At 50.1% G+C, this 16,934-nt stretch overlaps 1 protein-coding gene across 6 annotated transcripts in view; it reads left to right on the top strand.

The window, feature by feature from the left end:
* SULF2 (sulfatase 2) overlaps window positions 1–16,934 on the top strand; it is a 132,339-nt gene that overhangs the window by 21,366 nt on the left and 94,039 nt on the right. For 5 of the 6 annotated variants that reach the window (XM_032142950.2, XM_032142951.2, XM_032142953.2 and 2 more), the window contains one exon: window positions 10,114–10,388. In XM_032142950.2, coding sequence (XP_031998841.1) covers window positions 10,114–10,388 — 275 coding nt within the window. Of the gene's footprint in view, window positions 1–3,400; window positions 3,416–10,113; window positions 10,389–16,934 lie in introns of those variants that run through there. The other variant, XM_032142955.2, reaches the window with a different exon arrangement.

A 16,934-nucleotide genomic window follows, 5' to 3' on the forward strand; every position in this document is an offset into this window, starting at 1 on the left:
TGATCTCAGCTCAATTCTCCTGCCTCGGCCTCCCGAGTAACTGAGATTACAGGCACATGTCACCACACCTGGCTAATTTTTGGTTTTTTTTGAGACACGGTCTTGCGCTGTCGCCTAGGCTGGAGTGCAGTAGCGCAATCTTGGCTCACTGCAAGCTCCACCTCCCGGGTTCACGCCGTTCTCCTGCCTCAGCCTCCTAAGTAGATAGGACTACAGGCATGTGCCACCACGCCCGGCTAATTTTGTATTTTTAGTAGAGATGGGGTTTCACCACATTAGCCAGGATGGTCTCGATCTCCTGACCTCATGATCCACCCTCCACGGCCTTCCAAAGTGCTGGGATTACAGGTGTGAGCCGCTGCGCCCAGCCTAATTTTTGTATTTTTAGTAGAGACGGGGTTTCACCATGTTGGCTATGCTGATCTCAAACTCCAGACCTCAAGTGATCCACCTGCCTTGGCCTCCCAAAGTGCTGGGATTACAGGCGTAAGCCACCACACCCGGCCTCAGATCCCCAAGAAAATTGGGAGCTGTTATAGAAAGGAGGTGAGATAATCCTGGGTGGCCCAAACCTAGCAGAGAACACAAGCCAGCATTTATTGGGCACTTGCTGCATACAGACCTGTTGAAAGGCTCTGTGCATGTTAAACCATCCACTCTGTAGGCAAGTGCTGTAGGTGTCCTCATTTTCCAGATGAAGTCACTGAGAAGACGAGGTTCGGATACTTACTTGCCCAACCTTTAGTAAGTGGTGGAGCTGAGATCCAAACCCAGGCAGGCTAGCTCTAGATCCTACCCCTGTCCTACTCAGCATGTTCCCTGCTGCATTTTCCCCCAAGTAAGTATCAGGTTGTTTGCGTACCTCTGTCCGCTCTGTTTGTCAGCTCTGTGAGAATCAAGAGTTTTGTCTGTTCTTTTTTTTTTTTTTTTTTTTTTTTTTTACTGATCATGAAACAGTACAAGGCAAGTGGCAGATGCTCAGGTATTTGAGGGTGTGAATTATATGGCCTGTCAAACATCTACCCACTTGACATACAAAACATTTTGGTTCTCAGTCTCCTAAGACTTGAATATATTGTTTTTAAATTTCCTTTGTGCTCTAACTTTAATCCATGGCCACTCTGTTCTCACAGCTTGCCTGTGGTTTGCCATTATTTCCAGTCCTCTTTTCTGATCGTTCTCACGTGTAGGTGGAGTCTTTCAGCTCCAGCTTTTCCTATGTTGACTTAGAATATCACTTCCAGAAGGGCAGGGAGTTTTCTTTTCACTGCTTTATCCACAGTGCCAAGAACTGTGCCTGGCACACACGAGCCTTCAGGAATTTCTTGTTACATCAATAATTAGGCAGGTAACTGGGTTCCTAAGCCCTGCATTTTTGCCCTACAATCTTTATGCCCTAATTTCCTTTCCAGATCCTGAGCCTTTGTCTTGAAACCTGATCTTTCCCTCCTCCCTCTGAATGACCCTTCTATTGTCGCCTGCCCTGTTCTTGAGAGCCGGCTTGGTTCTCTGCCTCCATTTGGAAGTCCAAGAACAGGCAAGGAGAGCCACAAGATGGCCTGGACCTAGGTAGGGGAGACAGGGAGAAGCTGTGGCCCATAGGTTACAGGAGCTTCTGTCCTTTCTTTGACGGCCCCAAAGAGGAGAGAAGGCTGGAGAAAGCCTGTAGCCAGGAAGAAGGGGAGACCCAGGGGAGTGTAAAGTTTAACAGATGTGCATGTGTCATCCCCTGTCTAGACAGCTTCTGGGCTTGTGAGGTTTGGGACCACACTTTTCCATATCCCTCCAGGGGCCTCTCTCTCTTTCCTCTGCCTGCTCTTTGCCCAAACTGTTTCTCCTGCCTGAAGCATCCTGTCCTCCACCATCCTCTTCATGGGCTATCCAAGTCCTGTAGATTCTTCAGAACTTTGCTTCTGGTAGGCTGCTCAGTTTATGCCAAGTACTCCTCCAGGAAGCCCTCCCTGACTGCTCCCAGGCCAGCAGTTTCCCCTTTCCTCTTACTGTTTATGCAACATGCTTAACCTCAGTCCGTTGTATCACTTGTTGCTTTCCAAGTCAGCATAAGTGTCAAAAGAGTAGGCTCTGGGGTCAGAATGTCTGTGTGCAAATAGCCATGCTGGCTGGCTTTGTCTGTCACTTGGAGGTGGCACATCCAAGTGAACCTCCCAGGGGACAGGGAAGAGTGGATTACTGTTGTAATTGGGCAGGGTTCTCCTATCACTGAACACTGTGCCTCACATATAGCAGGCCCTTAATAAATATTTGTAAAGTAAATGAAGGAAGAGAGAAATGATCAGGCTCCCTGGACCACCTGGGGAGGCCCCCAGGTCTGTTGCTGGGCTTGCAAGCTCCGCCTCTGAGTTCACGCTATTCTCCTGCCTCAGCTTCCTGAGTAGCTGGGACTACAGGCGCCCGCCACCACACCCGGCTAATTTTTTTGTAAGTAGGGACGGGGTTTCATCATGTTAGCCAGGATGGTCTCGATCTCCTGACCTCGTGATCTGCCCGCCTTGGCCTCCCAAAGTGCTGGGATTACAGGCGTGAGCTGCCGCGCCCAGCCCTCTCTCCTCCTCTTGTTGGATTTGGAGGTGGAGAGAAGATGGGAAGGGAGGACCAAAGGGACAGTATTCAGCACCCACGCTGCACGACACTGGGCAGGTTCTGGAGCCTGTCCGTGCCTTATCTTCCTTGTCTGTAAATGGAGCATCCCAACTCACAAGGTGGTTTGTAAGGGTGGCATGAGGCCACACACTAAAAGTGCTTAGAATTGTGCAGGGCCGCTGATGTTAGCTATCATTCATTGTTGTTGTTCTGTGGTGTTTCCTGTTTTGGTCTGGGTGCTCCCTGTTGCAAATGACAGCCCTAATTCGGACTCTCTTAAGCCGCAAAGGGCACTTATTTGAGCCTGTACCTGGCTACAAGATGCAACTTGGTCCACCCATTGTCACCAGCATCCTCTCTCGGGCTCCATCCAATGGGCGGCCACCATCAGCACCAGATTCACCCCTCCTGGCACCCAGCACAGTCTCCTCCAGCCTCCAGGACTCCCTCTCGCCTATTGGCCAGACTTGGGTCACATGTCTGCCCCAGGACCAATCGCTGAAGCTGGAGCTGGAATTGCTGATTGGCTCCACCTGGCTCACATGATCCGCCCTGCAGTCAAACTATATATAAGGGGTGGGGGGAATAAGAGCACCTGTGGCCTCAAAGCACTAATAGGGGCTGTTACCAGGAGACAGGAGATAATTCTTTGTTAAGCCAGTAAATATTTTGAATGCCTGCTATGCCCCAAGCACTGTTTTAATTGTTGAAGATACAGATCTGAACAAAAATGACAAAAACCTGCACCTTCAGGGGGCTGATATTCTGCTGGAGGACACCCGCAAAGAAATAAAGGAGCTAGTTGTGACAGGTGGTAAGTGCTACTGGGGAGGGCAGAGATTTCGGTTTTAACCTGCCAAGGTGCAATTTGAGCAAAGACCTGAGGAGGGGGAAGAAGGGATGGTGAAGATAACCTGAGTGAAGGCTCCAGGCAGAGGGAGCAGCAAGTTCAAGGGCCCCGGGGTGGGGTGTGCTAGCATGTGCAGGGAACAGTGCAGAGACCTTGTGGCTGGAGCCAGGTGTGCAAGGGAGAGAGGGGAAGGCAATAAGGTCGGAGAGGTGGTGGAGCAGGTTGGGTGGGTTCTTGTAGCCCCTTCGGAGGGTTTTTGCATTCTACTCTGCATGGGATGGAAGTTATTGAAGGCTGTTCAGTGGAGGAAGGCAGGCCTTTGCTTTTGTTTTAACAGAATCTGTCTGGCTGCTTGATGGAAGGGACGAGGTAGAAGCAGGGAAACCAGTTAGGAGGCTGTTGGAATCCAGGCAGGATTCTCCTATCACTGAACACTGTGCCTCATAGGAGGCCCTTCATACATATTTGTAAAGTGAAAGGAGGAAGAGAGAAATGATCAGGTTCTCTGGACCACCTGGGGAGGCCGCTAGGTCTGTTGCGGGGCTCTGGCCCCAGCACGTGGGACATATCTGCACACCCACAGTTTTCTTTCTTCCCGCCTCTCATGGACATTTCCCATCTGACCAGTGCCTCCTTCTGCCTCTGGCCCCTTCTTCCTCTCCCACCACCTCAGCTGCCTGATTGTTCCCAAACTTTTCTCTCCTCTTGTTGTTGGATTTGGAGATCCTCAGAGGAAAACAGCCCATCTGGATCTTTATAAACAGGTCTGGATGAGGTCCCGGGTGTTTGTTCACCGCTGTGGTTTGTGGCATTGGGAAGGTGAGGGCATCAGTCACTCTGAGACCCGTTCCTCTCTGCAGATCGGCAGAGAAGTTGATGTTTCTAAATGCTCAGGACGTTAGGTGTTTCTAGAGATGTCTCCTGGGCTGGCAAGCCTTTGTCAAGGTCCTGGAGAAGATTCAGGATGAAGAGGAGGAGCCAGAGAGACCTGGAAAGGAGCTGGTGGGAAGGAGAGGTGTTGTCCATGGCAGGGATGGAGTGGCAGGCGGCTGGTGCTGCATGAGTTCACTGGGTGCTCAGTTCAGCCACTTTGAATATTTTACCAAGAAAAAGGAAAAAAAACAAGGCAGAATCCCTTGTGTCATCTTTAATTGATTTCTTCAGCATCCGGAGAGACTGGCACGAGGCCAGGAGAAGTCTGAGCCAGGGGAATTCATCAGAAATCGACCCACTGATGACTTGATCTGATGAAATAATTAGCTCCTGTTATTCTCTGGCTTCTGGTGCCGGAGCTTTGACTTCCATCCAGAGGAGAGTGGGTGATAGCTGCCCAGGAGTGGGGGGTGCTCTGAAACCAACATGGGAGCCAGGAACGAAGTCCAGCTGACTGTGCCCCAGGCTCCATCTTTACCCAGCCCAGGGCTCCCAATGAAGACTGCCCTTCCCAGCCCCCCTGTACCCTGGCATCACAGGCCCAGGGCCAAAAAGGCCCTCGGAGGGCACCTGGCCACCTGGCAAATGAGGAAACTGAGGCTGGGAGACTCTTAGGAACTTGTTCAAAGATCTGCTTCCAGGGGGTCCTGGTTGAGCCGCCCAAATCGGGCCAGACTAGGTTTGAACCCCTTCTCTGCCACTTACCCATATGATCGTGGGAAAGTGATTTTAACTCTCTGTGCCTCAGCTTCTTCATCCATAAAATGGGTGAAATATTGATGGGTGGGTGTGCATATTAATTGGGTTGACACCTGCAAACAGAGCAGAGACTGGAGTGTGCTGCAAGCTTTCAGAAAGCTTTTCCTGTGATTGGTTTCTGGTTTCAGAGAGTTGCTATTTGTAGGGCACCCCATCGGAATTCTCCTAATATTAGCACTCCATGTCTGTCTCTCTGAAGGAACATGAATGTGCATTTTAGCACGCTGGCTGGTGCACTCATAGTTTCAAGTGCAAAGCATCCCATAGTGTTTCCCGATGGAGGGACATGGGCCACTGATAATGTATCAATCTGTTTTCACTCTGCTGATAAAGACATACCAGAGACTGGGTAATTTATAAAGAAAAAGATTTAATGGACTCATTGTTCCACGTGGCTGGGGAGGCCTCACAATTGTGGTGGAAGGCGAAAGGCACGTCTTACATGATGGCCGACAAGAGAAAGTGAGAACCAAGCAAAAGGGGAAACCCTTTATAAAACCATCAGATCTCACGAGACTTATTCACTACCACGAGAACAGTATGGGGGAAACCACCCCCATGATTCAATTATCTCCCTCCAGGTCCCTCCCACAACACGTGGGAATTATGGGAGCTACAATTCAAGATGAGATTTGGGTGGGGACATAGCCAAACCATATCAGATAAACAACATAGTTTGAGGATTACTCTGATTTCGGGTGGTTCAGGGACTGATTCGATGGCTAGAGTTTGTCTCCTTTTCAGCTGTCTCGCAGCCTCCAGTTACCTCCAGCAGAAAATCTCAGATGGTGCTAATGTGCTTTGACTCCTATCAACACCTGCTAATCTCACTTCAAAAGAGAGTGCGAGCTCGAGGGCACGCGAAGCCTGGGAAGCTATTTGAATCAAGTTCCACTGATTCAGCTTTCTTTGACTTTTATTTGTACAATTAGCTCTACAGGGAAGCGATGTCCACTTTCCATTTATATTTGGATAGGAAGTTTTTTTTCCCCAAAACATGTGTTTGTGTTTTTATTTTAAAATGAGGCCATTTAAAGAAGCACGTTAAGGGCTCTGCAGATTCAGCAGAAATCAGGGCCGTGGTCCTTGAATGGAAAGAATTGGGAAATCCAAGTTTCGTGATGAGAAGCCCACACTGACCGGTGAGGGAGGGCAGAATTCACAGCCCATCCCTGCCATCTTCTCTCTGAGTGGCCTCAGAACAGTAATGAAACCTCAGTTTTCTGTGGGGCTAATAATAGTACTTGCAGGAGGGAGCCTTGGTGGAGGTTGAAGGAGATTCCACAGAGTGCCCGATGCAGGACAGCTGCAGTGGTGGGATCAATCTAATAATGGTTTACACTGTGGAATATGTATTCCAGTTAGTACACATGGCCAGGCTGTAGTCCCAGCACACTGTAACAACACATTTAATCCTGCACACCCATTTCACAGATGAGGAAACTGAGGCACAAAGGTGTTACTAGCTCAGGGTCTTTCAGCAAGCAACTCCAAAGTCCATGTCCTTAACCATCACACCACGTGGCACAAAGCAGGTGCCCAGCAAACAGTTGCCGCAATGGCTCTGGCTGTCATGAGGTGTATGTTTCTGCAGATGAGAGATTGAGAAGGAAGCTGTTGTTCGCCCTCTGGTCCCATGAAACTCAGTTTTCATGTCAGACGACTGCATCGAGTGTGTCCCCAGCTCCCCTGAAATTGTGACTCCCTCAGAGCCACCTGGGAAGGAGGCATTGAGCGGAGCCTGCTTCCTGCTCCCAGGGGAGGTGACAGAAGGGAGACGTGCTGTCCTGGCCAGCCTGACATAGGATACAGGTCCCTGAATGAATTAAATTAGGGTGCGCATCAGGACAGCTGGGAGAGTTGATAGAAAGCAGTATTTTCAGAGGCAGATGGGCAAAGGGAGCAAAGAAATGATGCTGCACCCAGGAACTGGTGGCAATAGGAGCCTTACTTTCCCTAGACTTGATGGGGCAAGAGGAGGGAGAGGTGAACTCAGAACTGGAGAGACACTAGAGCCAGGAGGGGCCCCCGGCAGTAGCTGCATCCACACGCAGAAACACGAAGGCTACTGCCTGGGGAGCTACTATGTGCGGGAAGAGAATAAGTGCATGGACTTCCCACCACCTCCCATGCTGCAGCCTCCCAGCCGGAAGCCAGAGAGCAAGGATGTGCCGACCGTGCCTTCTGTAGAGCTCAGCCTCCCAGGGTGCCAAGCAGAGCTGGGGGAGAAATGGAGCAGGAGGGACCCTTCCTGGGGTTTTTCAGCCATAGCACTGCCCAGAGAACACAGTGGTCAGCTCCTCGTTGGTGTCCATGGAGGGTGGCTGGGGCAAGGCATCAGTGATGGGCGCCTGTGAGCCACGTAGACCCAAGCTATGGCACGGCCCTGCCGAGTCCAGCTTCCCTCACTCTGCGGAGCTCAAAGGACCTTAACAGAACCTCTGTTCCTTTATTTATCTAACTATTTCTTTGTGCCAAAGCCTGGAGACAGCCATGAATAACATAAGCCTGTCTCTGTCCTCGGGGAACTGACCCCCTAGTGGGGAAGAATTGGACAATAAATAAGAAATTGCAGGCTGTAATAGTGATTACAAGAGAAATAAAACCGGTTATAAAATGCAGAGTGCCTGGGTTGGGGGCCCCGCTTTAAATAGGGTGGTCAGGGCAGGCCTCTCTGAGGTGATGACGTTTGCTCTTTTGACAGAAAGGGCCAGGAGTACAAAGCAGGAGTTTTTTGTTGTTGTTGTTGTTTTTGAGACGGAGTCTCGCTCTGTCACCGAGGCTGGAGTGCAATGACATGATCTCGGCTCGCTGCAACCTCCATCTCCCAGGTTCAAGCGATTCTCCTGCCTCAGCCTCCCGAGTAGCTGGGATTACAGGCATGTGCCACCATGCCCAGCTAATTTGTGTATTTTTAGTAGAGATGGGGTTGCACCATGTTGATCAGGCTAGTCTCAAACTCCTGACCTCAGGTGATCCACCTGCCTCGGCCTCCCAAAAGTGCTGGAATTACAGGTGTAATTGTGCCCAGCTGCAGGAGTTATTGTTAAAAGAGCAGGTGCAAAGACCCTGGGGCAGAGAGAAGCTTGACTTGTCCATTCAACAGAAAGAAGCCAGTGGGGCTGGAAAGGAGAGGTGGAGGAGAAGTGGGCAGGAGCCAGATCTCACGGGCCGGGGCAGCCCTGGCAAGAAGTTTGCATTTTATCCTGTGAGCCATGAGCAGCCGGGGAAGGTGCGGCAGGTGAGCGCAGGACTGGCACTAAGGTGAGGCGAGTGCCTGGCACTCGCACAACCTGGGAGTGAGCACCCCCTTCAGTCTGTACCTGCACGAGGCACTGTGCCCTCCCCTGCCCAGTGCTGTGATCTGATGTGTATTTTAGTAAGATCCCTCCGGCTGTCCTGGGAAGAATGGAGGATGGGGGCAGGGAAGAGGGAGGCGGGAGACCCCTTAGGCCACCTTGCAGTCCTCAGGAGAGATGAAGCAGACAGCACATCCCCCTGCCGAACCCAGAGCCGTTGCTGAGCCTGTGAGTCATGACTTTGAGCTGATGGCTGGGGTTCCCCCATGGAGGGCAAGGACAAACAGACCCTTTCAAGGTCACAGCGACACAGCCCCATCCCCACGGCACTTGGCTTCCTCCCAGCGCATCTGCAGGCTGTGGCTCTCTCGCTCACGCTCTCTTGTTTTAAATAAATGATACCAAAAGTCTATATCTGGATAGGACTTGAAGGCTCATTTCCTCAAGAAGTGAAAAAATGACCACAGAGAGCAAAGAGCAGGGTGAGATGAGAGACCTGCTTGAGCCAGAGCCGCGTCCTCACCTCCCCGCACCCACCTTCGCTGGTGACCTAGTCTGACCCGGGGCCAGGGGGGTGACTGACGGCACGGTGGCCTGTAGCAGGTCTTCCCCCTCCACCTTTCAGCGCTCAATTTTCTCTATTGTCATTTCGTTTATTCTGCAACTTAAAACTAATAGGCTGGGCACAGTGGCTCACACCTATAACCCCAGCACTTTGGGAGGCCAGGGCAGGTGGATCGCCTGAGTTCAGGAGTTCAAGACCGGCCTGGCCAACATGGTGAAACCCCATCTCTACCAAAAATGCAAAAAATTAGCCGGGCATGGTGGCAGGCGCCTGTAATCCCAGCTTCTCCAGAGGCTGAGGCAGGAAAATCGCTTGAACCCTGGAGGCAGAGGTCACACTGAGCTGAGATCGCGCCATTGCACTTTAGCCTGAGCAACCAGACAAAACTCTGGAGGGGGGAAGAAACTAATAGGAATACTTTTTTGCCCAACTACAAGATCCCTTAACAAGGGGCTTTCACGCACATCCCCAGCGGACTGAAATCTTACAACAGCCCTGTCTACCCGTTTTATTCATGGGGAAACCGAGGTTCCAAACGGGCTTGCTCACGGGAAAACTGAGCCAGTGAGTGGAAGATCTGGCACTCACACGTGCCAGTTGTCCAGCCCAAAATGTCCAGCTCCAGGTTCTCGTTTAAACCCCTGATTGAATCCCCCGCTGCTGGGGAGGTGGAACTTCATCTCCCTCACCTCTGTACCCCACGGTACGGGCAGATGTGAGAGGACCACAAATACCCCCTGAGACCAGCCCACTGCTGTTCGTCTCCCTGGGGATGATTTGTCTGTGGAGTTGGGTGGATTATTCAGAGACGGCTGTTACCTGATTCGGGTCTTGGGCTGCCACCGACACATCAGAGGCTCACTGGATCCAGGGAAGAAATTGTTTCTGCAGAAGTGGCCGCAGAAGGCTTTTCTGCCAGTCTGTTGACCAAGCAAATTGTAAAGACTTTGCTAACTTCAGCGGAGTTCGGTTTTCACTCTGCCATAGCCACCTCTGTTCAAAGAAACTCCCATTGTTCATGCCAGCCACCGTACAAATCATTATGCAAGAATGAGCAGCCGGCAGCCTTGACATAAATATTGACCTGATTCTTCCTCCTCCTCTAGATCTGCGAGTGAAGAGGGACTTGGGAAAAGAAACAAAGCCACAGACACAACTTCAGACTCCGGCATCCCAAAAGAAGCACCAGATAGGCAAAAAAAGAAGATGGGCCCCCCGAGCCTCGTGCTGTGCTTGCTGTCCGCAACTGTGTTCTCCCTGCTAGGTGGAAGCTCGGCCTTCCTGTCGCACCACCGCCTGAAAGGCAGGTTTCAGAGGGACCGCAGGAACATCCGCCCCAACATCATCCTGGTGCTGACGGACGACCAGGACGTGGAGCTGGGTAAGCCTCGGGGCCCCAGGGTGGCACCTCGGCCCCTCAGTGCAGGGTCCCTGGGTTAGGCTGAGGCTCCTGAGGTGAGGCAGTGGTGTTGATTCGTAGTGCTCACTTTTGAGTACATTGAAACCAAGACACGGGCCACCCACACGTGTTTGGGGTCACAAATGGGTCCTCAAGGTTAGGGGTCTCTACCCTTCTCCAGTTGCAGAACTATTCCTGGATTTCTCCAAAGAGTTAAAGAGAACAGGCTGGGTGCGGTGGCTCACGCCTGTAATCCCAGCACTTTGGGAGGCTGAGGCGGGTGGATCACCTGAAGTCAGGGGTTTGAGACCAGCCTGGCCAATGTGGTGAAACCCCGTCTTTACTAAAACTACAGAAATGAGCCAGGCGTGGTGGCGCACGCCTGTAACCCCAGCTACTGAGGTGACTGAGGCACAAGAATCACTTGAATCCAGGAGAAAGAGTGCAGTGAGTGGAGATCATGCCACTACACTCCAGCCTGGGTGACAGAGTGAGACTCTGTCTCAAAAAAAAAAAAAAAAAAAAAAATGAGACATGAGCCTAGAGCCAGATTTTGGAGGCTGTTGTGGGTTATGGCAAAGACTGCCAATCACTGATCCTGTGAAGGGTGGTCCCTCAGCCTCTGTCCACTCTTAAAGGATAACAGCATGTTGTTGGTGGCAACAAATGTGAAGGTTGACTAGGTTAGCCTTGACAACCTGAATTTGTCTTTTAGCTACCAGGAAAAGGTAATTTACATAAAACCAAGTTGTTCCTTGCAATGCTTTGTATTAATGATCACAAGTATAGATTTTTTCCTCCGGGAGCTTCTCAGTGCAAAAAGAATTTGTAGCCAGGAAGCAATCAGAGCCCAGAGCTTTTATTGACAATTTGACACATAGGATACCTATCTCCTGGCAGCATTTAGAATGAGGCGCATTTGATAACTGTGGGGAGTCTGCAGACTGTGGCCAGGGAGGTGTGTTTTGTTTCTTGCAGAATTTTGCAGAGAGGTCTTGCAGGCAGCACCTAGACCTCAGAGCTTCTTGGCCTCACATTGCGTAGCCCCGACACTGTTTCGGCTGTAGTCATGCCTAGAATTTCCGATGCCCTGCACGTTCATTCATTCATCCAGCAGATGTTTATTACGCATTAGTTGCATTCAGTGCGCTGTGTCAGGAGCCAGAGAATTGGGGGAGGCTCATTCCAGGTGAGGAGAACAGGAAATTCAAAGATACTGAGACAGAAATGAGCTCGGTGGTTTGGAGAAAAAAAAAGTGCCAGGGAGCCGGAGTGGAGGGAGCTGGGGCCGTGATGGAGAGAGATGAGGCTGAGGAGCTGACTTGGCCTGGGTTGCACCAGGCCTTGTGGCCATGGTGGGGGCTTTGAGTTTGATCCTTAGTGAAATAGACATGGATGAGGGGGCCTTAAGAAGAGGGAGGCCGTGACCTCACTTAGGTTCCAACAGGATCCCCCAGCTCTTTTGATGAAATTAAATTGCAGGGGTAAGGGCAGAAACAGGACACCAATTCGGAGGCCGATGTCGTGATAGGGCAGTGATGATGGAAGCTCAGACCTGGGCGCTGAGACGCGGTCCCACCTGATATATGTTTGGGAAATAAACTGATCAATGGATTAGGTATGTGGGTTAAGGAAAAGAGACGTTTCAAGGGCAGCTCCTAGATTTGGGGCCCGAATCAACAGGTGAGTGGCTGAATACCCATTCTTAGGAACAACACATTTTTGCAACATGATCCAGCTAAGTCTCATGTCTGAATCTGACTGAATATTGCATCTGTGACTCGTGAATAAAACCAACAGTGTATGCAGATATAAGGAAACCAACAGCATATGCAGATATAAGGAAACCAACAGTATGCAGATATAAGGAAACCAACAGCAGTTATGAAGCAGACACAGGAGAGAGGAGAACAAAGAAAGCCGCGGCTGACTTAAAATACAGAGATTTCTTCTGTCCATTTGACAGATGGAAAAACTGAGGCAGAGAGAAGCCACTTGTCCAAGTTTGCACAGCTGGAATGTGATTAAACATGATTTGAGCTGGGTGCCGTGGCTCACGCCTGTAATCCCAGCATTTTGGGAGCCTGAGGATCACTTGAGGCCAGGAGTTCGAGACCGGCCTAGACAACATAGTGAGACCCCCGTCTTAACAAAAAATGTAAAAATCAGCCAAGGATGGTGGCACACACCTGTAGTAGCAGCTAATAGGAGGCTGAGGTGGAGGATCACTTGAGCCCAAGAGGTCAAGGCTGCAGTGAGCCTAGGTCACACCACTGTTCTCTAGCCTGGGCAATAGAACAAAACCCCATCTCAGAAAAAAAGAGAAAAACAAGATTTGAACCCAGAACACATGATCTTAGCCACTGCTCTATTTAGCCAGATTCCTGGGATGGATATTGAGTTGTTTTCAGATTGGTAGTGTGTGCGTTTGTTAGTTTTTCACTGTTATGGATATTGTTGCTGGAAATTTAAACAGGCATCTTTGCACAGGCAAGGGAGTGCTTCGGAAGGATAAATTCTAGGAGGTAGATGCGGTGGGTTTAGAGCCCCTGGTGTTCAGTGGCCTTGTCAGCTCTTGCCCAATAGCATTACACAGCATAGATCAGGGCCTACAAGTCTTGCCCTCTATACACAAGCCAGACCTCTTCCACCAGCAGCACTGCGTTTTAAAGAAGGCTGAGCCTCCTTCAGGAGGTGAGGGATGGGAAGGTGGTTGTGGGAGGGGCATGATAGGCTTTTTATACACCACTAGACAGACCCAGATCAATAATGCATGTCCCAAAAAAGCCCAATACATTATCTCACAGTCTCTGCTACAACTGGCATGCAGCGGGTGGTCCTAAAAAATTTATCATTTGCTATTTTCTGCTCATCCGTGCAGCAGTTCTGACAGCCCTCTGGGCTGGAGACTTCTCGACTGAGATAATCCCAGGATTCTTTCCAGTCCCAGGGCAGAGAACAGATGTCCATCCTCATTAGGGTCCAGTTGGGAGGACTGGTGCCAGATACACAAGACGAGGGGCTTGTTCTGTTTCCTAATTGCAAGATTGAGGAGTTGGGGCTGTACCACGTATATTCGATTTTCCTTTCCCTGCGTGCATTTGACTCCCTAAGCTGTCATTTGGAATTATCAAATGCCCAGGGGAACTGCTTCCAGGGCCATACTAGTTCGTAAGTGACCTAAATTATCATTACATGTTTAAAGTAGTTGGGGACATCCCTGTGTCTCAGTGACCCTCTGAGACCAACAGACTTTTGCTGGCCTTCCACTCCAAAAGAATAAGAGGGAAGCATGTGGACGTAAAGGTCTCATTTGCAGACGTCCTTTATTCAGGGAGGCTGTAGAATCTTTGGTCTCTGCCAGAGTTTACTGGTTTAATTTGATCTAAACCTCTGGAGAGCCTCTGCGGCTCCGACAGGCTCTAGACACCAAGAGGATTAAGACATGGTTCTGGCCTGGAGCAAGAGAATTTTTGCAGCATCCCAATTCTGATCTATGACTTGAGAATTTCTTTAACTGGATTTATTTTTGAAGCTTAAATATTATTTTAAAAGGAACCTCCAAATTCTGACTGTAAAGGAAAAAACCAATACCCATTGCCTTCGGCAAAGGATCACTGTAAAACCAAACATGGTGAAAACCAAGTAGTGTTTTTAAATTTCAGCAAGATGCTGCCTCCCACAAAGCCGGTGTGTCTCTAATGTAATGAGGGTGATGGGCAGTTTCGGAAGTGGCGTTAAAGATGAAGTAGCGGCCGGGCGCAGTGGCTCACGCCTATAATCCCAGCACTTTGGGAGGCCGAGGCGGGTGGATCACAAGGTCAGGAGATCGAGACCATGGTGAAACCCCGTCTCTACTAAAAATACAAAAAAAAATTAGCCGGGCGCGGTGGCGGGCACCTGTAGTCCCAGCTACTCGAGAGGCTGAGGCAGGAGAATGGCATGAACCCAGGAGGCGGAGCTTGCAGTGAGCCGAGATCTCGCCACTGCATTTCAGCCTGGGCAACAGAGTGAGACTCCGTCTCAAAAAAAAAAAAAAAGAAAAAAAAAGGTGAAGTAGCACCTGCCGAGACTTTCTTCTTGACCTGATCAGCAGGAGAGAAACTAGAAAAGAGAAGAACTTTCTCAAGCTTTTGATGTGGGGGTCCCACTTACATGGGGACCACTTGGTGGTGGCTCTTGTGTCAGAGGGTTATGGATACAGCCAGACTTCAAACCCCAGAATATCGGGGCGGATTCCCCAGTGCTCATTTTCCTGAGTGTTCACACCAGGCAGAGATGGGTGCCTTTTAGAGGCCCTTCAGATTGTCGGATTTGAAGTGTGCCCCACGAGACTGCATGCAGTGTTTGCATTTCTTTTCTTTTCTTTCTTTTTTCTTTCTTTTTTTTTTTGAGACAGAGTCTCACTCTGTCGCCCAGGCTGGAGTACAGTGGTATGATCTTGGCTCACTGCAACCTCTGCCTCCTGGGTTCATGTGATTCTCCTGCCTCAGCCTCCCAAGTAGCTGGAATTACAGGTGTCTGCTACCACGCCCAGCTAATTTTTGTATTTTTAGTAGATTCGGGGTTTCGCCGTCTTGGCCAGGTTGGCCTCGAACTCCTGACCTCAGGCAATCCGCCACCTCGGCCTCCCAAAATGCTGGGATCGCAGGTGTGAGCCACCACGCCTGGCCTGATGTTTGCATTTAAAAGAATTCTTTGCCTCTCAGAGCATCTTTATTTTTATTTGTTTATATTTTTTGAGACGGGGCTTGCTCTGTCACCCAGGCTGGAATGCAGTGGCATGATCACTACTCACTGCAGCCTCAACCTCCTGAGCTTAAGCAATCCTCTTACCTCAGCCCCCGAAGTAGCTGGGACTACAGGTGCGCACCATCACACCCAGCTAATTTTGGGAGTTTTTTGGGTTTTTTTTTTTTTTTAGAGATGGGCTTTTGCCATGTTGCTCAGGCTGGTTGCAAACTCCTGAGCTCAAGCAATCCGTCCCCATCGGCCTCCCAAAGTGCTGGGATTACAGGTACGAGCTGCTGCACCCAGCCTGTCAGAACATCTTTAAATGAAAATACTCCAAGTAAAGTTGCAAGGGTAAGAGGTGTCTCATTAGCCACCAGGTTCAAATCTTCACTCTACCATTGACTGTGTGTCCTTGGGAAAGACTTGCCCTCTCTGTGCCTCAGTTTACTCATCTATAAAGTGGAGATGATGATCTGTCTCCTTGGCATTCTTGTGAGGACGGAATACCTGGCACCTGTCATATGTGTGACAGTTAGCTCTCACTTGGGTTGTTAAAGCCATCCTCTGTTAGAGCACCCTGGGCCAATGCCACAGTATTGTTTGTCTGTAGCAAACTTTACATATAAAAATGACATTAAAATCATTTATGTGGCACTGAACAGCAACATTAGAGTCTCCTCCCAGCTGACACAGTGGGGTGAGTGGTGTCACACTCATGCAGGTGAGCTGGCACCCACTCTGCCAGGTATGTGAGGTGAGCCTGGCATGGCGACATACCCCATAATTTGACACTTGTCAATCAAGTTTGCCGTGGGTTCTTCTGCCGTTACTGCCTCTGCTGATGAACAGAGTTGCACCATCATGGCTGGTGAAAAGCAACTGAGTGGTGGTTTTGGGGCCTGCAAAAGTGCCATGGGAACCAGCCTTCCGCTGGATGTTAAAAACGTGTGTGTCACAACCACTGTCAGCCCAGATTCTCTCAGTTACGAGTGATGTAAACCCAACTCAAGCAGGATTGAGGAATCAAAAAGGGGACTTTATTGGACTCATATGAATAAGTCCAAGTATACATTGAGCTTCAGGTGCAGCTGGATCCAGGAGTTTTGTCTCTGGATGGCCTCTGTCCCTCCATCTCCCTGATCTCAGCTTTCCTCCAAGTTGGCTTCACTCTCAGGCCAGCTCTCCAGGCAGCATTCCTGGCATCACCAGACCCACATGAACACCATACAGGTACAAGCCATCCCTGTGGAAAGAGAGTTTCTCTCACCTAGAAGAGAGTCCCCAAATTGAGTCTTTTTGGTCTGACACTGTCTGGGACTTCTGGTCAACCAGACTTAGGGGAATGGAACACAGTGGTTGGCCGGATGGAGTCACATGCACATTCCTGGAGCCAGGACTGGAGCCAACCCCACTTGAACCACGAGGACTGGGACTGGGATAGAGCAGGTTCCCTAAAGGAAAATTCAGAAGCTAGCGCCAGAAGAAGGCAGGTAGCTGGTGTGCAGTCCAGTTGGAGAGATGCTCATGACACCCTCACGTGGCGCTCTCTGAAGCAGCTGCTCAAACTGTGGACCAGACTCAATTCATTCAGCGGGTGTTTCCTGAGCACCTACTGTGTGCCAAAGGAGATCCAACAGCAAACAAACTAAACAGAGCTTACATTCTAATGCAAGAGTTAACAAAACACATCGAATCTATAGTACATAAGAGAGCAGAAAGTGAGGAGGAGAATAAAGCCAGGAGGGGAAGCCAGGAGGGGCGATCAACCAGGAGAAAGGTGGAGAAAAGAATCGC

This window comes from Hylobates moloch, unplaced genomic scaffold, assembly GCF_009828535.3.
Source record: "Hylobates moloch isolate HMO894 unplaced genomic scaffold, HMol_V3 SCAFFOLD_21, whole genome shotgun sequence".
Taxonomy (NCBI): domain Eukaryota; kingdom Metazoa; phylum Chordata; class Mammalia; order Primates; family Hylobatidae; genus Hylobates; species Hylobates moloch.